Source organism: Cebidichthys violaceus, unplaced genomic scaffold (genome assembly GCF_023349555.1).
Source record: "Cebidichthys violaceus isolate CVI_PGR_0920_01 unplaced genomic scaffold, fCebVio1.0.p SCAF_15, whole genome shotgun sequence".
In the NCBI taxonomy this organism is placed as follows: Eukaryota; Metazoa; Chordata; class Actinopteri; order Perciformes; family Stichaeidae; genus Cebidichthys; species Cebidichthys violaceus.
The window spans coordinates 259,177-281,673 of NW_027176318.1; the positions used below are offsets into that span (position 1 = coordinate 259,177).

General features: G+C 50.8%; 1 protein-coding gene across 1 annotated transcript in view; it reads left to right on the top strand.

The window, feature by feature from the left end:
• The window catches only part of zeb1b (zinc finger E-box binding homeobox 1b), a 42,682-nt gene that overhangs the window by 11,409 nt on the left and 8,776 nt on the right, over nt 1-22,497 (top strand). The window contains exons 2-3 of the mRNA XM_068709556.1: nt 16,009-16,164; nt 21,268-21,429. Coding sequence (XP_068565657.1) covers nt 16,009-16,164; nt 21,268-21,429 — 318 coding nt within the window. The remainder of the gene's footprint in view (nt 1-16,008; nt 16,165-21,267; nt 21,430-22,497) is intronic.

Consider the following 22,497-nt stretch of genomic DNA (forward strand, 5'->3'; position numbering starts at 1 on the left):
AGTAATGTCTTACAGGACTGTGAGGGGGGGGGGGGGGGCCTAACGTCCCGGCTACCCCTCTCTCATCTCTCTTCATTTGGCCGCTATTCTGGGCAGGACTAATGTGGCGGCGGCGCTGCGCTCTGAGTGAGTCAGCGGTCATTAGAGTGTGCAGACAGCACTCTTGCCTGAAGGCCACAGGAGCCAGTCAGTCTAATGATGAGGCCGGGGACCTGAGCGCTCAGGACGTCCTATTAGCTCCATCCAATTAGCCCTCCCCGCGGTGGCCCCGCCCATAGTCTCCGTTACTTTGACTGCGCAGGACAGCTGAGAGATGGACATTAAGGTCTCCTCCATTGTTGAAAAAAAAATGTCCCAGGCAACAAGTCTCCAGTTAGGGTTGAAGTGTACCCATCATGTTACTGACTTGAGCCATGTGAGAGAGAAAGAGAGAGGGAGAGAGAGAGAGAGAGGGGGAGGGAGAGAGAGAGAGGGGGAGGGAGAGAGAGAGAGAGAGAGGGAGGGAGAGAGAGAGAGAGGGGGAGAGAGAGAGAGAGGGGGAGGGAGGGAGAGGGAGGCTCAGTCACACTGCTCAGATCCAGTCATCCTCCCCTGGGAGAGGCTGACTGAACAGGAATGTAAACATGGCAGCTAAATAAACTGCTGTGTGGGACAGAGAGAGAGAGAGAGAGAGAGAGAGAGAGAGAGAGAGAGAGAGAGAGAGGAAGAAGACAGAGGGGAAGCAAGAGGGTGCAGGATCACTCATAAGGAAAGGGCAGACTATTACAGGCTGGAAGTGGAATATATATCAGAGTAAACGGTCTGAACCGGGACAAACGGAACGGGGGGTCCAAAGAATTGAACCTGGGAGGTTGGACGGCATCGGAGGCTCACAAGGACAGCGTTCCAGCATTCCTCTCCCCTCCCCTCCTTTTAACACCTTATCTCAACCTCTCACTCTAAAATAAGATGCACTCACACCGTGTCACATGGCACCAGGCATCACCAGCAGCTCCTCAAATACTCCAGCCCAGTTTGAAAGCTTTGAAAGTGCACCGGGGAGGGGGGGGGGGGGGCACTTCTCACCGGTCTGCATTTTTATGAGAGAGGAGAAAAAGTATGAGGTGAGAAGCTGTCTATACTGATGATACAAAGCTTAAGATAATTGACTTTTTGATGAATGCCCCCCCCCCGGTGGTCCTCTCTCCACTGGTCCCGTGCACGGGGGAGAAAAAGCACCTGAAAACAAGTCTGGGGCGCCCCCCTTTCAACTCCGCTCCCAGTAGTGGTCTAATCCTCCAGGCTTGTTCTTGACGTGGCGATGTGATGGTTGAGCACAGGTGGCAGGTGGCAGCCATTACCGCTCTGTTCCGGGCAGGTTCAGCCATCGCCGTCCCACGGCCTGTCCCCGCTCTCTCTGCGTCCCCCTTCCTACCTTCTCCCATAAAACCAGCAGCGCTCGCTTTAGATCACTCGTCTCAGGTCCGCGTTCTTTTTGCTTTTCTTTTTCTCCCTGCCTCTCTCAGCGCCTTTCATTTTCTCCCCAAGTCGGATCAAAGAGACGAGGTGTGTGGAGGCGTTTGGAACCTGACTCGGTGTCGGCATGGAGCTCTCTGCTGTGGAAGATCTCTGTTTTTATTCCCTTACAACTCCTCACTGAGAACTGCTGCAGCTCTTTGCCACAATCTCCGCTCCTTACACCACGGTTACACTTAAGCCATGAACACATCTACGCCAGCGGCCAGCGGCTCATCGGCGCGCCCCGATATTCTACCCAATGTCTTCCTCTCCACCCTGTCTTTGTCCTCCCCCACCCTCCGTCCCCGCCTCCATGCACCGCTGGGCGCCGAGCCAGAGGTGCTAAACGGCGTCTTAACCCCGGTGTCTGAGACTCCACTCATCCTTTATTCATTCCCATTAAAGGAGCATGAGAGTTGTTCTCTGCCTGTAGTCTAGAAAGACAAACGGCCGCAGCGCGAGTGTCTCCACCTAGTCCTACAAGCATAACTAACGGACGTTAGGCCGCATGGTGGAGACACAAGAACACAGGTGCTGTCGTGTAGACTAGTCTGTGAGTCTTTTATGATGTCTTCAAAATATTATAAAAGAAATGTAATTGATTTCTTTCCAGGTAGACCAGTGAGAATTCAAGCCACTCTTTATTCACTTAAGATCCACACTCAGATACGTTTTACGGCTGTAATTGTTTTCTTCTTTATTAAATTTGGTCTCAAGCTACTTTCGAAGTGGCATTAAAAATGTGGTAAAAAAAACATCTTGAAATCGTCATTTGAGGATTTTCGCAATCATCTCGAAGTAGTTACTCTGTTAAACAAAGGCACAAAAACAATACCACACACACACACACACACACACACACTCGCAGACTACACACATTCACAAATGCCTCCAGCGGCGCCATTTAGTTGGCAGCAAGCCAAAATCTTCCTTACGATATAAGCCCCCAGGCTAGAGTACTTCACGTAGGGCACACACACACACACACACACACACACACACACACACACACAGGCCAAACAATATCAGCATCTCCCACCTTTACAACCTTGTTTCCCTGCAAGGGGGGCTGTTTGAAGCAAAGGGAGAGATAAAGAGAGGAGGACGGGAGGAGAGGAGGGAGATAAAGGTTAAGAATGGCGATGAAAATGGAGAAAAGTGCTACGCCAGCGACTGTGGCGGGAAGGGGGGGGGAGACAGACAGGAGTGAGCATTTCTGCCCCGTTGGTGGAATTGTGTGTGTGTGTGTGTGTGTGTGTGTGTGTGTGTGTGTGTGTGTGTGTGTGTGTGTGTGATTATGTTATGCAGGGGCAGGTAAATTGAATATCAGCGTGTCTTGTGTGGACCGTCCTCCTCTCCGTCTCTCAGTGCTACATCCTGGAGACCCCCGTGACCTGAGATCACTGGTGGGTCTTGAATTGAGACTTTCTTCCTGTGTTTTTACGCGTTTTCACCGTCTACGCTGGGCTCGTGTCACCGGGTGTGTTCGGTGCGTTTTGTCGGGGGGGTTTTACTTTAAAGCTCACACTGCACCGCTGTGTTTTATGTACTGTATATTAAATAAACACATATTATAGTCAGCTAGAATGGCACCGGAGTCACGCCGCTGCACGAATATAAACACATAGAACCACAGACCAGATGTTTATGACCCCTCAGATCTGAGTCAACATCAGGGAGCTTAAAGACAACAACAGTCGGAGCTTTTTCAGATATCAACCCACCGTCCTATTGTTCACAGAGACCTCTCTCATTAATGAAAGGCTATTGTGTGTATAGGTCCAGATCAGCCCCCCCCCCCCCACACACACACACACACACGCACGCTCCCGCCCCGTGGATAAGGGGCATTACAGTAAAGTAGCAGGTGACTGTCCATCCTGTCCGATTTGATGGGAGTCTATAATCTGTAAGGCTTTGATGCCACCGCTGCGCTTATCGTCCAGGTTTGTTTGGCCAGGCTTTAACAGGATGACAAGCACCGTGCGATTAACCTTTAAAAACAACACTCAGCTTCACAGCTTCGTTGGTGCCTGTTTTGCGGTTGTACAGTACGTGTCCGTGCACAGGCATTTTAGTGGGGAGTTTATGTTTTCCGATTGATTAATTATGTCGTCACATTACAACAAAAAACCCTTATGAGTCATTTAGACTCGATTTGAGGCCTTACTTTGAGTCTGTTTCGTCTGTAGGACAGGACAGCCGGTCTGTGCTGGTTACTACACCGTGGCAGGCTGCCTCCTATACATTATACATGAGAACGCATTCATGATTTCATTTGTCTTTCTGCTGTTCTTCCACCCCCCCATCCCTCTGCATCCCTCACTGCCATCTTGTGTATCCACTATAGCGGCGGTATTAATCTAACTTCTGCTGACGGATGCGCCGCGTTCCTCCGCAGCAGACGGCCGGCCGTCGGTGGCGACGCGCACGGCTCGCGTGGCGCCAGCTGCTTTTATTGGACAATAACGAGAGGCTGCAGCGGATGACTTACGGGGACGCGCCCCGCAACCTTCCGTGTGGAGGCTTTTTATTTGAACACGGGACGCTCGGTGCGCAGCGGCGCTACAGCGCATGTGAACCACCGTGAGATGTACGCTCTGGCCCTCTAATGCTTCCCACAGCAACACCTATGATGAACTGTGAGTGGGTGTTGGCCGCGTGATTGCGTCTGTGCCTCATAGTGGAAGATCGTGCGTGCTTGGTAGGTGAAGCGCTGTGGAACATTAGTGGGAATGCATTTGTTGGTTACTTCTTATGCTTTCACACGCTTGAGTTTGAGACTGTGTGCTTGTGAGACACACCCACGTAAATCCTTCATGTGGTCGTTTTGTTGCCTAAATCTAACTAAGTAGGACTAATATTCACACAGGCTCAGCTACGGTAGCACTCTCGCCCATGGTCGCCTCTAAACCTAACTACTGTAAGGTGTTCCCTGTGAAGACCTTTATTTTGAAAAGACCTGATGGATAACTGGGGAAAAATGAAGAGTAACTTCTCTTCAGATATCAAACGAACCGACAGTGGACATAGTCCCGCTGATCAGTCTGCTGTGTTGAACTCATCTCATTAAAGCAGCCATAAGTCATCAGTTCATTATGAGGTCTAGGCTGAAGTGAGCCAGCTAATGAGTTAACAGCGTTAGCCCAGATTAACCTAGCATTACCGCGCTGTGGAGTAAAGCATAGATTTACACTGTTGCTTTGTGACCCTGCGTGTGATCAGCTGATGGTAAGGCACACGATCGTTCATTTGGGGCAAAATAAAAGCCATGAGTATAAATGTGCGGACCGGGTCACACTTAGTCTCACCTGTAGCTCACTGGATGTGTGTGTGTGTGCGAGTCACATTCTGTCTGGCCTGACTTCCAGTAAGTAGTCACCATCCTGTCTCCTCTGGCAGCCACAGCTCTGTGATAGCCCCTTCAGCTTCCTCCTGCTGCTAAGATTAAACTCATCAGCAGGAGAACTCACAGTGTGGGAACACACTGCAATGGAAAACACAGGTAGTAGAATGTGGTTACAGTTGTGCAGTGACACATGGAAGTTCAGGCTAATTAAGAACTACAGACGAACACTTTTCATGTTCCTCTGGAGAGACAGTCTCTCTCTCTCTCTCTCTCTCTCTCTCTCTCTCTCTCTCTCTCTCTCTCTCTCTCTCTCTCTCTCTCTCTCTCTCTCTCTCTCTCTCTCTCTCTCTCTCGCTCCCTCTCTCTCTCTTGATGTCCAGTTGGAGCACCTGGGAGGAAGCAGCTGTAGGTGGTGATTACAGTTCAGAGACTCCAAAATAACCTCTCCTCCTCCCTTGCCTGTTCTCCTCCCTCCATTCTCTCCTTCTCAGCCGCCCTCTCCCGGCCTCCTTCTCTCTGAGTCACTCCATCATCCATATAACAAACATAAGACGTCCACCATAAATAAATAAAAAAAGAGAAGAAAGACAAAAGAAAATTGCCTCCATTCTCTGCTCTTTAGTGCGCGTTCCTGTGTGTGTGTGTGTGTGTGTGTGTGTGTGTGTGTGTGTGTGTGTGTGTGTGTGTAGCCATGTAAATAAAGTGACTAATACACACTGCCTGGCTCATCAATATGGGGAGCGGTGGGCTCACAGATGAGCACGGGATGAATAATGTTAGCCGAGCATTGCTGCATATGACCACCCCTTCTCTCTCCACCCACCTCCAAAGTGTGTGTGTGTGTGTGTGTGTGTGTGTGTGTGTGTGTGTGTGTGTGTGTGTGTATTTGCTGTGCTAAAGCTCCCATCAATCACACGCCCAGGACCTTTCAGCAAGCTACACGCACACGCCAAGACACTGACACGTACACACTCCCGCTGAGTTTATTAAAAGCCAGAGTGTTATCTCTGATCTGTCTGACAACAGCTGCGCACGCACGCACACACACACACACACACACACACACACATATACACACACGTGTATATATATATATATATATATATATACACACACACACACACACACACACACACACACACACACACACACACACACACACACACACACACACACAGTCGGCTCTAACACAACCATCAACACAAGTCACACTCATGTTGGCGGCGTGACGAGAAGAGCCAGTCCTGGGACAAATCTGTCTTTCTTTTCCTCTTCCTCTGGGCTACGGAGCGCATCACCGCGGCCGAACAGGAAGGCCAGTGTTCAGGGTCACGCACCGCCCAGTGGAATTCCCCCGCCTGCACCACGGGGAGCACGCGGGCCGAGAACACAGCTCCGGTTTGACCCGGTTCAGCCACCGTAGTGTCAGGGAGACAAAGAGCAGGCTCCTCTTCTGCTCTTCCTTGAGTGAATCACTGCTTCCCCGCCAATTAGATTTGCAGTTTTCTGACCTGCAGATTCCGACTTTCTCCCAAAGTCATCTTCCGTGGTTATTTGCATGAAAACACACAGTTGAAATGATTAGGAATTACATGATGTAAAACTATCGTGTGTGTGTGTGTGTGTAGATGTGAGCCGGCCGTAGCAGATCAGCTGAAAAACGATCAGTTTCGATCGGCAGCGGATCGATCGGTGCATCTCTATCCTTCCTGGAAGTTGACAACCAAGAGATATTTTTCCACATGGAGTAGTGTTATGTCATTTAATACTGGGATCACGAGCACAGGTCCCTTGTTGATCAGAAAATAGACAGCCATGATTGTTATAGCTGTAGGTTTTGCCCCTGGGACACATCTGTTTTCAGATCCGTGTTTTAAGTGTTTCTGCTTGGGGATACTTGACATGAAAAAGCGGGGAGGCTCTATCCCAGAGAACATCTGGCCGTTCCCTGCTGAATGACTTCACGGTATGGGTGACATCACATGGGATAGTCCCGAGAGTCCAGTCCAACGATTGCAGTGTGCTTGGGTAATCGACGTCCCACCCCGTTGGCCCGTTCGCGTTTGACAAACCTCGATCGGGCCTCCGTCTCTCAGCCCCGAGGAGCAGCGACCGGGCATCGGACCAGAACGGGGAAGAACACGACCGAGCAGAGCGAGGGAGTGAGAAAGTAACATCTTTATTCGGCTGGTAGTTGTGTTCGTCCGAACCGTTCTCACACAACCAATCAGTTCAGCATTGGACTCTGGCTGACTCACTCTCAAAAGCAACAGTTCATTTCCCCTGTTTACAGTGTCGCGATGCACTGAGCGAGGTGATATAACAGAGTGTCCCACAGCAGCTGTGTTTGACTCACTGTAGGCCCATTACCATAGATGGCAGAGGGGAGTGAGAGATCTGCGCCCATCGATTGCCCCAGCCGGACCGTCGATACTCCCCATTCGGATTCTGACACGGCGGACTAATGGTCACCCGGGGGCCGGTGGCAACCAGGCATACGCCCACGCGCCACTCCCAGCACCTCTGGGCGTAATGGACAAACGAGGGCCCCCGTCAATACGTCAATACGTGACGGGCCGCACTTACCTGCTGCCTCAGCACTAACGACGCCGCAGATTTTTTATCTGTCCGCCCCATGTTTCTGCAAATCATAGTTTGCGCGTCAGTCATTGCAGTCGTGGTAAAAGGAGGAGGCGACAAGCTGGGAGAGGGGCACAGTAGATTAGTTCTGACCCCCTTGTACACACTCTAGGTGAGGTTTTGGAACATGTGTACACACATGTACCCTTTCTGTCTCGCCTGGTTTGGCGAGACGGATTTTCGGAGGCGTCCATCCGACGGGAGTCCGCCCCCGAGGTCGTTTAACAGCAGGGTAATGGTGTGATCGGTACCGGTTGACTGCTCCTCAGCCGTAGTGGCCCTGCAGGCCGGTGTTGTGGGGAGAAGGGGCCAACCCTTCCTGATCACACGGGGGGAGAGCCACTTTGCCCGGGGAGAAAGAAAAGGACATAAGGAGGGGGGGGGGGGGTTGTTCGTGGAGGACCGAGGTGACAAAAGAGCTTTTGTGGATGTAGGTTTAACGGCGTTAACCCCTTTCTCTCCCTGCTTCACATGACTAACAAGAAACCACTGTGACAACTGAGCAGTCGCCCCGGGGCCGTGCGTTTGGTTATGCGCTGTGCGTCAGGGGTCGTCCGGGACGTTCGGCCCTCGGCTGTCTTGTGACACAGCTGACATTCTGCAGAAATGAGAGAGTGGTCAGCCGTTGTCAAAATGCCACAAAAAGACTTTTTCTAGCAAAAAGAAAAAGGAAAGAGCCCTCGCTGCACTTTTGCGCGTTAGTGTCAGAATTAGTGAAGCCACAGTAGGTTGTCGACCTGGATCTTCAGCCGGGGCTTCACCGAGGTGTGCTGACCCGCTGATCGACATGAACGGGGAACTTGCAACGGTTTTAAAATTAGACGTGACCAATAAACAAAAAGGCACTTCTGGGTTATATCTGCACTTCCACCTGTCCGTGAATGCGTGTACGAGAGAGAGAGAGTGTGTGTGTGTGTGTGTGTGTGTACTGCCTGTTGCCCAACGGCCTGTCCTCTCACTGAGACATCTGTCAGGCAGAGCCGCGGCATCAACGACTGACCTTTACGCCAGCGCAACTGTTGTTCCTCGCTCTTTTTGTCTCTACCTCTTGTTTCGTCCTCGTCTCATACCTTCGTTCTACCGTTCACTTTGGTTTTCCTCTTTCGTCCTCGTTTCAAACCGTTGATGTCTCCTCTCCCCCGGCCTCCGTCCTCCCTCCCCTGCGTTCCCTCCTTTCCCTCAGTCTCTCTGACAGTTTGTGACACTCCCTCCCTGGGGCCGCCATCAGTTCAGACGAGCATCGCGTGTGACAGGCCAGCTTTGTCTTTTTAAGCCATTAGCAGCTCCTCTCCTCCCACCTTCCACACACCCCCACCCCCACCTCCTCCGTTTACCTTTTCTGCCCTCTTCTGTGTGTTTGCATGCGCACGTCTCTCGCTGCTGACTTTGTATTAATCTGCATAGCAAACACCGCCTCGGCTCGAGTGAGGAATTGACGAGTGCAAAAAAAAAAAAAACACGCCACCGGTGCCGGCGATGTTCAGTCCTCCTTTAATGAACTGATGCGTTGGGCTGAATGTACAGATGCCGGTGATCAGTCTGTGCAGTAAGGTATACTTAACAGGTAAGCGGGATTTAATGAGATTTTCCAGTTGGAGAATTGTTTGCCTGTGCGCCTCCCTTCCTCCCTTCCTCCCCCCCTCCTCGTAGCCCAGTGTAACCCTCCCTGCTCTGTACTCCCCCACAGTAAACTGTCAAGCCTAATACAGGCAGGAATGTCCAGTCACCTGCTCCTAAAATGCAACAGCCCTGTGCTACACTAACCTAATATAGACCTGGGCCACACACAAGCAGGTTGGATAACACCGTTGTTGCTCATTGCTTATATTTAAACACACACCTCAACGTGGCCCGGCTCAGCTGTTGGGCCACAATGCTACAGCGAGGAAAGCTCAAATCTGAAATCCGTGTACAGACGAGTAGTGTTTGTGACATTTTAAATGAAAGCATGCTCCCGTGGAGTGAGCAGGACAGGCTTAAAGAAGGACTGGTAGCATTTGTAGCGTGTTAGCCGTAGCCGCGAGCAGCGCTCAGCCGTCTCACTGTATCTATGACAGAGTTGGATCAGGCTGTGAAATGGGATTCTGTCGTCTGACAACACATAGAGCAGGCTTGAACGGTTTGGCCCGCCGCTCGACAAATGATGATCACACACCCCTGAGTACGTCTGCCTATTGTCCAGCGCCGTAATAGAGTGGATGATTCCAACACACGTGGGCTCAAACGGCACCGGCCGGCCCGGGCGGTCGTATTGCTGACATTAGTTGCAGAAGTGGTTTGGAGAGAAAGGACGCAAGCTACGTGATGAAGTTTGATGCTACTGATGTAAGGGACTACATTTAAACGTGGCTGAATACCTTTTGGCAGTCGCTCTAATAATATCCTCACAGATCCTCCGCTCACAATGTCACAAACACAAGACACAAACCGGCAAAATCAAAGCGGAAGAAGACCATTATTATCAGTGTGTAGCTGCAGCCTGAATGGAGTCTGACAGCAGAGGCGCCGGGGACATTTCACTTTGCTTGTGACACTCCCGAAACGGAGTTTTGACAGAGGCTAATGTAACATGAGGAATCAAAGAGGGTTTGCCGCTAGCGGAAGGGAAACAACTGCCGTGTGCCGATGCTTTCCTGTGCAGGCCGAATATTTCCGCTGCCGTTTTGTTTCAGTGTTTGAGGTGATTTCCAGTGCGGCCATGTGTGTGAATATCAAGCCCAGCGCTCAGGTGACACAGTTTGTTGTTAATCGGTGTATAGGTCTGATAACTGATAGCACTGAGGGAGACTAAGGGGAGAAAACAGTGACAGATGAACCGTAAAAACAGAGCTTAAAGAGAGAGCAGGAGGAAGCACGGCTGCAGGTTTTCTGGGTTTTACCACAATCTACAGCAGGTGTTTCCTCTCTTTTTTTTGTCTCCCCCTGCTCACCCACCTACTACATCACTGCTTTCTCAGTCACCTGCCTGCACTGTGCATAGCTGGACTGGGTCAATGGGTGGGCATTCTCTCACCACAGAACTGCTGAGTGTTGGAGAAGTGGAGCAGGCCTCTTCACTGCTGGATGAAAGGAGGGAGGGAGGGCTGGTGCAGAGATACTGTAAGTGGGTAGCAGAGGGTTTGGGTGGATGTGTTTGTTGGAGTTTTGTAGTCCTTTAGGAGTTTTTCTGCATCAGGTGAATTGTCTTAACAGTTCCTCCTGTGATAGATATGATGGATGGATGAACCCACAGCGACCAAAAGGCCCTCTCCGTGCCGAGCATGCCTTTTAACGGCTTAGAGGCACACGCTCTCCCTCTCACTTAGGTGTACCGCTGTTATTGCCGTTGATGGGGATGTCTCACCTCCAACATAAACAAGGCTTGGGGAGACGAGTGTAAACTTGGTGGCGGGGGCACTGCTGAGGATTGTGTGTGTGATCCCACCCTCCTGTACACCACCAGCCCACGGGCCTTATTTAGAAGAGCTGAGAGGAGCCAGATGCAGCAACTCTCCGAGAACGCCCGGTGCAACAGAATGTGTGTGTGTGTGTGTGTGTGTGTGTGTGTGTGTGTGTGTGGCTCATCACCACGCTCATTAGCCCCGGAGAGAAATACCATCGCCTGCCACTGTGATCTCTACCCAGAACAGCCTTTTGACCTCTCCCCGGTAGAAAACGCAGCTTGTTATCCAGGTATCATTGAGCCACAGCAGCACCATCAGGACTAACCAGAGCCATAAAAGCATGTGGCCTACTAAGCAAAGCACATAATAGACGCGTTTTAGTCTATTTCTCGTTTGAGACACATTCCACAATCTCTGAGGTGCAGTTAAGTCCTTTTTTTTGTTGCTTTTCCTAACGCTCATTACCATCCGCCGACTTCCTTTACACATGGAAGTGTCATCGCGTGGATTAAGAGAACAATAGCCTCCATTAGCATTAGTGTTATCATGGAAAGTGCTCATCAGATGGGAGATGAGTGACCCGCGGAGGCCCATTAGCTCACGTGCTAAAACCTTGATCAGTGTCATTAGGAAGACAAGAGCCCATTGTCTCCAGCTCACCTCTGAAATGATTCACATGGAGAGCTCCGCTCCACAGGCTGTTGAAGTGCTTCGAAATAATCTCAACCGCTCGCCTGTGTTGTTATTTGCTGCCTGGATGTATCAATGGAACATTTTGCAGTTTTGTGGTCTCACAAATCCAGAACTGCATCAAAAGTGACTAATTCTCAGGATTCCTTGGTGCTATTTTTTTTTTTTACTAAACTAGCACTTCTGCTTTTTGCCCCTCCCAGCCTAACTTAGAAAGATGACTAAGAGTCATTGCAAGTCATTTGGGGAGTTTTTGGAGCTAAATGTTGTGCTGTGTATCCATGGAGAAGCTGTCCAGGATATGACTAGTCCTAGATGTGACTGTCCTCCTCTGGTGTGGTTGGTAGACTCTCAGGAAACAGTCTCTTGGGACCCCTAGTGCCCTCTTCGGCTAACTGACGCCACAGTTATCTCTCTTAACTACCGGAGCCGGCTGGTCTTTGCCTGACCCCCAAAGGGCCTAGCTTGCAGGTTTCGAGGCGGCCTGCGAACCAGCCAGCCGTGAAACAAAAATCCCCAATTCTTTTGTTGTGTTATAGGCACTCGAGCTGACCTTCCTGACTCTGTGGGAGGAAGGCTGTTGTTTTAACAAAACCGGCAGCGTTTACCTCAGCGCTGAATGAGGCACCTCACCTTGAGACGGCATACTTGAGGTTTTGAATGGCACGGCTTTGTTTTACTTTGGTTTGAGCTGTTTTTTTCTTTTTCTTTTTTTGTAGTGGTTGGCTTCCCTGAGAAAAAAACAAACGGCATTGCAGAGCCGCAATGGCAGACTCTGTGACGACAGGGTCCTGTAGTCCTCGAGGATGTCTGCGGTTGTTTGAGCTCTGAATGAGATAAGTGGCGTACCTCAAAGAAAGGAGAGGCTGCACTAAGGCTAAATATAGAGGCAGAAGAGAGGTACAAGGGGCAGACAAAAACCGTGGCTGATGATGAGTCAATGTGTCTAATCACAAGCAGAACTACTGCAGACCTCAGGATATATGTCAGTCGGTTGGCTGAAATTAGCAGCAGGGAAAGCGCACACCCTTTGATCTGTCTCTTTAAGACGGGGAAAAGTGTTTTGGTTGAGCATTCCAGACATGCCTCCCACACATTCTGGTCGGCCTGCGCGTAAGACCTATAGGTTTACAGATGTCCTTACAGAAGATAGATCAAGATAAAGCTCACTCCGGACGGTAATGTGTTTGTTCACAGGCTGTATATGTTGCTCCATGTCCTCGTCCAAAGCCTGCTTATTAAGCCAGTCGCTCACACCTCGAGGGCCTCTGAGATAGCTCACTCCCACAGAGGTTGAGATACTGCCATTCCTATCTGGCGCGCCCCAGTGTATGAAAGCACAGACCAAGCCATCTGCTGTTGTACAAACACGACTCCGCAGTGATTTTTGAGTTCCCAATGTCCGGGATCAAAACAGTGCGGGCCCCTAAAATCAGTGCCAGCGAGTTTACATAATTACAAATCTACAAAATGAACCCGCGTCAAGGGGACATAACAGCGCTCGATATCCTGCGCCGACGGATCAACGGTGATATGTCCGCCAAGGTGATCCCCTCAGATGGGGTAACGTTTTGGGAGTAACCCACCCAGTCACCCATTCCTTTGCCAGTAATTGATACAGCCTGGCAGGTGTCATAACAACACAGCCCCCTTTCCTCCGGGCCGGCACATTGAAGTGTGGCTGAGACGGGCTGTCTGCCTGTGTCTCCCAATGGACTCTGGGAACTCTGCAAAGGGGTGACGAGTGACGGTCGGGGGGGAGAGATTCAAGCAGCTCTGGCGTCACTCGTTAATTAACTGAGGATTCACTACTGTAGCAGGTTACAAAAGAGCATATGAGCTACTTTCACTTCACAACAGCTCGTATAAGTTGGATGCATCGGGTCTTCCGAGGTAAAGGCCTGTAATCGAGCGTGTTACGTGGAAGCTGTTTGCCTTGCATTGATTTTGCCCTATTACCCAGATCCATCCAGTGTTTGTGGGTGGGAGGGTGCTGCAAAGGTGTGATCTGTGGCAAGAGGTTAACAAAAAGCCAGGCTTTTATTTTCCCAGGTGTTCAACACACTGCAGCCTCAGGAAGAGAGCAAACTTTTAGAAGTAAGCTCTTCACCTCCTCCACCGACCGGCGCTCTCTCTCAGCCGCGTAGGAGTCGTCCTCCTGTTGTGCGCTAGCATGTTAGCGCTAATGAGGCCAGCTGTCCAAACGCTCAGCCGGTCAGCCAGAAGGGACCGCAGCCTTTGTTGGTGCTAGGTGTTACATCTCCCGTCGGAGCACACATTCTTGTCGCAACACCGCCAACCATTTGGCACAGGAAGACCGCTCTCCGTCCACCTCCCCCACCTGGACCGCTCGCCCATCCTTCACTCTTTCTGTACTTTGCAGCCCCCTGCTGTTATTGTCCCGCTTGGCCGTGGCCGCCTCCCCTTCTGCACACACCAGCACATTGATTCTCTCTCTCCAGCTTTATAGTTGATCATTTTTCTCTCGACACACCGCGGGCGGAGAGTGTCGCCGTTGCAATCGCTGACCTCAGCTCCACACCTGAGTGGCTCTTGCCCCAAACAGCCTCTCAGACTCGTCCTGAAGCGCCTTTCTGTTTCAAAAGCGCTGCACCCTGTTTCAGGCTGCTGAATGGACAATACATCACCTGGCAGAGTCTCTCTGGTGGAGAAGAGAGAGGCGCTGTGAGGCAGACAAGGCAGAGGGGGGAGACTAGTTTATACAGTCTCACAATACTATATGAATCCAATTAATTATCAGTGTATTTGAATGGGAGTGCTCCCAGGTCTTCAATTGTTCTATTGGCTCGCCTGAACAGCGATCCAGCTACAAAGGATGTGCGTCACCCCTGACCGTGTCTTTTGAAATACCACAGTGTGGTGTCCGTCCCATCATATTAAAGGGTGATATTGCGGAGTGAGGGACGAGGAAAGAGGTTGAGAATGAAATGGCTCTCCTGATGAGCCCCGATAGGATTTTGCAGCTGCGGCACAGCGGTGTTGACCCTGCGAACGACTCACCAAATAACAGTCCTCCTCCTCCGCCACCTTTCATCCCTCCACCCCCGCACCTCCTTCCTCTCCCCCCCGATCCCTGCACGTCTACCGAGTTTGCGTGAGCGCCGACCGGTTGTAGTGACCTGTGGCGATGCGGAGAGAAAGGGAGAGACCGCACTGAAACAATCCTCATTGATTGAAACTGAGGATCATGATTCTCCCAGATACGCCTCCTCCCGTCAACAAGAAGAAGAAGAGAAAAAACACTTCAGAAAGAAGTGGGCGGGTGGGGTTGGGGTGAGTGAAGAAAAATATTCAGCTTTGTGCTGCCAGTACGTATTCAGCGAGTGTGTGCGCGCGCGCGCGCGCGTGCGTGCGTGTGTGTGCATTGTGTATGATGTGAGATAAAGTAGCTGGAGAGGTAGTTTCAGTGCCGCAGCCCGGGCCCTCTGCTGACTGGGCTGCTCTCACTGGAGAATTGATTTGGCCTCCGAGAGGATCTGTAGCTCTCTCGGTGGAACAGAGGGATGGGGGGGGAGGAGGGGGGGAGTTAGAAATGGAAGGAGAGTGGGCGGAAGTAACACAGGTGGAATTGAGAGGTGGAAGGAACCAGGTGGAAAATGAAAAGAAGACACGGGAACATGCACATCTGAGGCAGACGGGCGGTCAGGGAAATTTACTCCCCGTAATAACCCTCTCTGTGGGGCCGGCTGTCTCTGTTGTCTCCTGGCTCCTTCAGCCCATAACACAACCCGACCAGGTCACACTGACTCCCACACACACACACACACACACACACACACACACACACACACACACACACACACACACACACACACACACACACACACACACACACACACACACACACACACACCACTTCAGCCTGCAATCTAATGATCTCACACGCTGGTGTGTTGTCTGCAAGTGCCAATGTTCTGGTTTTTTGTGCGACACTGATTGTTGTTCCGGAGCTTCACTCTGGATTCACATCTTTCTTGAATGTTCTGTATTTATACTTCATCGAGGCGACCGGATCATCAAGCTGCGTTGTTTTTTAACGGCCCTCCCTCCACTCTGTTGTTACTGCCCAAGCTGTTTAATTCTCTCCTGCTTTAACAACCCACTCCCCCCTCCCATGGGGATCCTTTAAAGTTTCATCTCATTTATTGCAGTTAGGCCGTGGTCTGTTTAATTGGTGTTTCCAGCCCTTTACCCCCCCCTTCAACCATTCCCTTTGATAGTTCTGACATTTAAATGACGGTACATATATTTAACCTCTCCGACTTGTGGCCTTTCACATTCAGTGCTTACAATCAAGAAGCCCATACGGCACGCCTCCCCGTATCTTTATCAAGGATGAAAACGCTAAATGCTCGCCTTTCAAGACTAATTAAAAAAAAAAGATAGACCCGTCATCCTAACCTCTGTCCCCCATGTGTCCCCCTGCAGTGACTAACTACAGCAATGCGGTGGAGGCCGGCTCGGACTCGGATGATGAGGACAAGCTGCACATCGCGGAGGAGGAAGGAAGCCTGGCGGACGGGGCCGACTGTGACAGCACCCTGCCGGACGACAAGCACCCCAGGGAGCGCTGCTGGGACGGAGGTGAGACCAGACGCACACATTATCTCTCTCTCACACACACACACACACACACACATGTAGCAAAACCGAGCAAACACACACCTCGTACCTCCTAATATTCTTATTTTCTGGTGTTAAAGTCTGATTTAAAAATCCCGCAGTGAGTGGGGGATAACAGCGCTTGATTCACTGTTTGTTTCTGTATAAAGACAAATAATTTTTGAAGATACATCCCCGGTCTGTGCTGCCACCGTTTGGCTGGCAAAGTGCCTCTTAAAGAGGATCAGCGCATCAGTGTGTCACACAGCCTCTGTATTTACTGTTACCACATGGATTGTTTGAGCGCCGCTGCCTCCTTTTGACCTCGGCTGACGCGAGCCAGGCTAAGATAAGAAGTGCCCCGCTGACGTCGGCGCACAGTCAAGTGCCAGGCTTTTGTCTCATTGTGAAAACGCAGAGTGTGAGGAAACAGGTACTACACGCGGTGGGTTCCCAACTAAGGCAGGAAGCGCGATATCAAACAGAGACAATGCCAACACAGGGAGAGACCTTCAAGCACAGCAAACAGCCCCGCGAGCAGGAGAGCAGGCGGAGAGCTTTACGGCACTGGTGGGCATTGGAGGGGGCCGCCGTGAACTTCTTTTTACCTCCAACCGCGTGGAAGTGACATCAGAGCCACAGGAAGGGCTGACGTCACATGCGCCCCCCCCCCCCCTCCAAAACAACATTCGCAGGTGCTGAAGGATGTCGGTGCTCCAACCTGGGCCCAAGGCCTCCGCACTGCTCTCCTGACCTCATACTGCACATCTGTGTGTGTGTGTGTGTGTGTGTGAGACGCTGTTAGTTCAGGGCCCACGCCAAGCACAGTATGTGCAACACGTGTGACAGCTCCGTATGAGATGTAATTAGATATTCAGCCACATGGATATTTATTTTAGGGTGTTGCTCTCTTTTGCAGATTTTGGCTGGATTGTTCCTGGGTGAGCGATGTGTGAGATGGAGGGGGGGGGGGATTTAGCAAGAGGTGGAGTTACTGAAAATGTCCAGCGGCCCAACACTTTCAGTTAAGGGAGGGTTTTTAGTTTTTTGAATTCTTCTCCAGCGAGTTTCAGCTCAGTCAGTTTCAGTTTCAGCGAGGTTTCGGTTGCTCACGCACACAGACCGGTGCACGGTGTAGCCTCCTATTCCCCGGGCCGCGCCGTCGTATTCATCACTGCTCTCCAGCCGTACCTCCGCGCATAAAGGGAAAGTTGGAGGAAGAATAATGTCATTGGTTTTGGCCGGAGCTCGCGAACATTAAACACTTCAAAAGCATGAGTTACACTGAAACAGCTCAGTGAGCTGGCTGCACTCCACACTTATGCCTGATCAGGCATATTTTTCTTTTGGCCTTCACTCATGAGCACACACACACACACACACACACACACACACACACACACACACACACACACACACACACACACACACACACACACACACACACACACACCTCTGTTTCTCACTGTCTGTAGCCCTCATATCGTTCATCATGCAGCATCTTTCTTGTCGCTCTGAATGGGACTGACGAGACACGGGGAACAAACACGCACATCTCTCCTCCCTTCATCCTCCCTCTGTTGGTTTCACTCCTGAGAACGGAGAAGTCTCTGGGCCCAGCCTTGAATAGTGACCGCCACCCGCTAATCTTCTCCTCAGCATAGACCAGCTTGCTTCAAATTCAAAAAACCTTTTCACCCCTTCTCCTGAGACTTTTCAGCGCTTTTGCCATCTCCCCTCCCCTCCCTGCTCGGTTCTCTCTCACTGGTGTCCTCTTGTTCTGAATCATTCCTCTTGATTACATGGTATCATAGGCGCCCTGCTCGCTGTCATTACTCATTCACTCCTCAATGATTATGTAGTGCTGGAGCAGCCACGTGTCGCTGCAGTAAACTGCAGCCTGTTTTCCTCTTAAGAACAGGCCGAGTACCTCGAGCTTTAAAAAGGTAGAGAGAGCGTTGACCTGGGAGGGCTTCTCCTTTATACCTGAGTTAGTTGAGCGTGTTTGGCGGGCGCTCTCTGCTCTGCTGCATTATTCTAAAGGCTCTCAGGCACAATGACACTTACTTTTTCCTCACCGTTTCACTCCTGACATGCCGTGATGATTTATGATGTCCCTTAGAATCAAATCCTTTTTGGATCACTTGTTTCTTTGGGGCCCTCTCTGGACACACGGGAACACCTACATTCCTGCGTGCCTTATGTCATTGTGTGACGTTAGAACTGAGCCACCCTTCTGGACAGGAAGGGAAGAATCATCCAGAGAGCTGGGGAGATTGTCCAGCGGAGACACGAAGCACAAATACTTGATTGCACGAAGCCAAGGATAAGCAAGTCCTTGTAGATTTTGTAAATACCTCACATGTATTCTCTGACTTCCCTCCTGTCGATGGGAGATAAAGGGCAGCATCTCCACGACTGTGGCGTATCGGAGATAGAACCCACCAACGGGTTCCTGGATGCACAACCACAGGAAGCGGTGGGGAGCAAAGGTCGGCCGGGGCAGGAAATGCAACATGGGATGCCGTTGTATCACGTTGCAGAGATGTGGGCAGAGAGTGATGAGAAAGGAGCGAGGGAAAGAGAAGAGGAGAGAGTGGGTGGTCTGGTGATTTTGTTGGAAGTGGTACTATAGTTAGGTTACTCTGTAAAAGAAAGAAAGAAGAAGAAAGACTTTTTTGTTGGGTTTTTTTTACATCAGAGCTGCAACAGAGTGTCCTGCCGCTGCCTCACAGGGCTTTCATTCCGGGTTTTTTTTTAACCGATTTTCCACTTGTGCAGTGGTGCATGCACATCCCTGCGTCAGCACATAAATGGCCTGTGTGATGTTTCATGTCAGGGGAGCAGCCTGATAACACGGAGCCGCCTCAGCGAGGCTGGGAACCTCTCTGGCCTCACTCTGTACTCAACAAAGAGCCGAGAGAGAGAGACAGAGACACACACACACACACACACACACACACACACACACACACACACACACACACACACACACACACACACACACACACAAGAAGGGAAAACAACAGCTTATCATACCTTTGCACCGCAGACCCCCAACCGGGACTCCTCACACACATGCTCAACATTTACTAGCCTAGAGGTGTGTTTGGATGCTGCCTTTGAGCAGTGGAGGGAAGCTGAACACAGTCAGATCAGCACTTTCCCACATGCAACACTGTTTGACAATGTCTAGTCAACTAGAAGTGTGAAGAATATGAAGGCAATTCATTAAAGGAGCTACATTTGAAATTGCATTTTTTTTCTGCCGCGGCTAGCAGCTAACAGCGCCACCGGTGCTGACAAAGCTAACCGTCTTTACCTAACCTTTCCATGACATGGCGTTATCAGCTGAACCCGTTAGAGCACCATCCATGTGCACGCTCACACGCACTAACGTGCACTAAAAGCATGCGCGGCCTGCCTGGCTATGTCAACAACAACAAAGCACGGAGAAGCTCCTATTACAACACACACACACACACACACACACACACACACACACACACACACACACACACACACACACACAGAGAGCGACTTCACTTTACTCCACTGTATCTTCACATAGGTAATAGTTGTTTACTGCTACGTTAATGCTCTGAATATCGTTTAGAATAGTTTAGAAGTCATATTTTCCAAAATGTCCAACTATTTCTATTAGATGAAACATTAGGGCGGTTAGCAGCCCCTAACGTGTTCCTGTCCCTCAACTTTATGATGACAATTCCACAGTTGGACATTCTCAGCACCTGCCGTTGGCTCCTGCTGTACACACATGTTCACCAGCACACAGCCGCTTTCTGTTCTTCCTTCTTTCTTTCTTACAGGGCGGGAGGTTTCTTCGAATGGTCTTCAATAACCCTAGCAACCAACGACTGATATTGTTTCGCTGCTTTGTTAAGGTGCACCAGAGGAAGCCGGAGCAGGGCTGTGTGTAAGAGCACTGGTATTCACTCAGGAAGCGCTACACCTGTTCCCGTCTCCGAGGAGAACGCAGCTGCCCCCCCCCCCCGTCTTTCAACACACACCGCAGTTCACAAAACACAATTCTCAAATCCCCTCTACGCTGGAGGAGTGCTGAAATCTGTAAAAACATCTGCCCGGTAAACACCACAAAGGCATCCGCAGTGGCCTAACTTTGCTTTTAGCTGATGGCTCACCCTCGTTATTATCCTCCGTAATGATACACACAGGCGCGCTAACATATCCGCAGAGGAATAATGCTCGGTTTTAATCGCCGACGCACCGCACTCGGTTCCGGTATCCACTTCAGGAAGCTCTGGGAGAGCAGAGACGGAAACGGGGAAAGGAAGCTTCCCTGCGCATCCTAAACTCCGTCCTCGGGTTACACTTCCTATAAGCCGCAGCTTGCTAATTAGTGCTCGTTAGGCTAGCTAGCCGGGCTCGTGTGATGTGGAGGGGGGGGGAAACGTACTCGGCTCCCACGTGCAGACTCTCATTTGCTGGGATATTAAGCACAGTCTGAAGGCCAAGCCTCTCCAGAGAGCAGAGCGTGCTGTGTGTGTGTGTGTGTGTGAGTGAGTGTGTGTGAGAGTGTGAGTGTGTGTGTGTGTAGTAACATGTGTGCACGCGTCCCTTGCTGCGTGATATCTATCCACCGCAATACATCAGGACAAGAATCATCACCTAATTATCCGTCATAGTCTCAACAAGTACCTTACCTAACATTATGAAAAGAGGCTCACCATTCAGTTCTTACAAAGAGCTTGATGCTCATACAGTAGCCTGTGGCCTTTGATGCTAATTAGTTTTCTCATCCTATTGTGAACAACAGCATTCAGGATGTTTTTTGTTTTTTTTCTCTACCCCCCCCCCCCCCCCCCCACATGCCTCATTCCAGGCTGGTGAACATGTCATGATCAAGGGCCCGGACTGTAAGATCCAATTCAGCTATAATGACAGTGACATTATTGGATTATCACATTACAGGGGTTAGGGTTTCATACGCGCTGCCGCATCGATAGAAAAACATGTACGTCTGGAAATAACGGGGTGATCGATGATACCTTTTTTTCCCGCAGGCGAGACTCTAATCGATGCGCCTGTTTGTCCCCTCCGCAGTGAAGGAGGATTGCGCGTCGGACGCCGAGGATGACGGGAGCACGGACGCCCTGGTGGAGGAGATGCTGCAGCAAGGGGACACGGCCGTCATCTACCCAGAGGCCCCGGAGGACGAGCCTCGGCGCCAGGGCACCCCCGACGCCGGCGTCCACGACGAGAACGGTACGGGACATCGCCGCTCGCCGTTCACTGCACGTTCACGTAAACAAAAGAAAAAGAAAAAAACTATAATAAGACTCTTAGCGAGATCATTTTTGTGTGCATCCATATCCTTAGATTACTTTAAATGTCATTCATATCCCTGTTAGTAGTGCACACAAGCCAGGTGTATTATCCTTAAATCACACACACCACCGAACCCACCTGAGAGCTCACAGTCACCGAGCTCTCACACTGTTACTGCACCTACCCAGTAATTACCCCCCCCACCCCGGGGGACGGCTCTACCTTCTCCCCCGTCTCACCTTTAGGTGTTAACTCCCCCCCATTAACGCCACTCTCCGACATCATTACAACACGGCGTTATTTGTTAAGTGCGGCACACTGGGGCCCTTTATTGCTCCCGGGCTTTTTTGCCTTTTACCTGCTGCCACCGAGGAGGGATGGGGGGGGGGGGGTGAGGGCCCCTGGAGGGAGAGGGGAGGAAGAGAAACTGCAACACCTGAGCAAATTTGTCACGTCCGCGCGAGCTCTTGGCTCACAGCTACCTGGCCGATAATGTGTGTGCATTCCCATCCCGAGGCCCTCACCAATACATCACCTGTTAACGAATTAATGCTTCACCTGTGTGGGAGCCAGGCAACCGAGACCCTCTGTCAGCCCGGCTCGGATCTCTGCGGGCGGCTGCTGTTTACCCAGCTCACTTTTCCTTACATGCGTGGGTGTTTTCTGAAAGGCTCCGAGCACACAATGGGCAATCAAATGACGGAATTTCAGGCGTGCGAAAGCTGTAATTGCTGGGCAAGAAGCACAAAAGCAAAAGAATTATTCTGGTCCCGCGTTGGCACCTGAGCACGCTGTTTCCACAAGGACAGGAAGGCGGTTACTATGGATCACTAATCAGCGTTTATCCATTTGGTTACCTGGGTGCTGTTTACCTGTGGGGGAGGATCTCTCAGTGATTGGTGAACTATCAGAGGAGTGTTACTGTGGCAGGCCTTGTGTAACATCAAAGAGCCCTCCTTATTGATTGAGTGTGTTTTAACCCCCCTCTCCCCTCCTCCCCTTCAC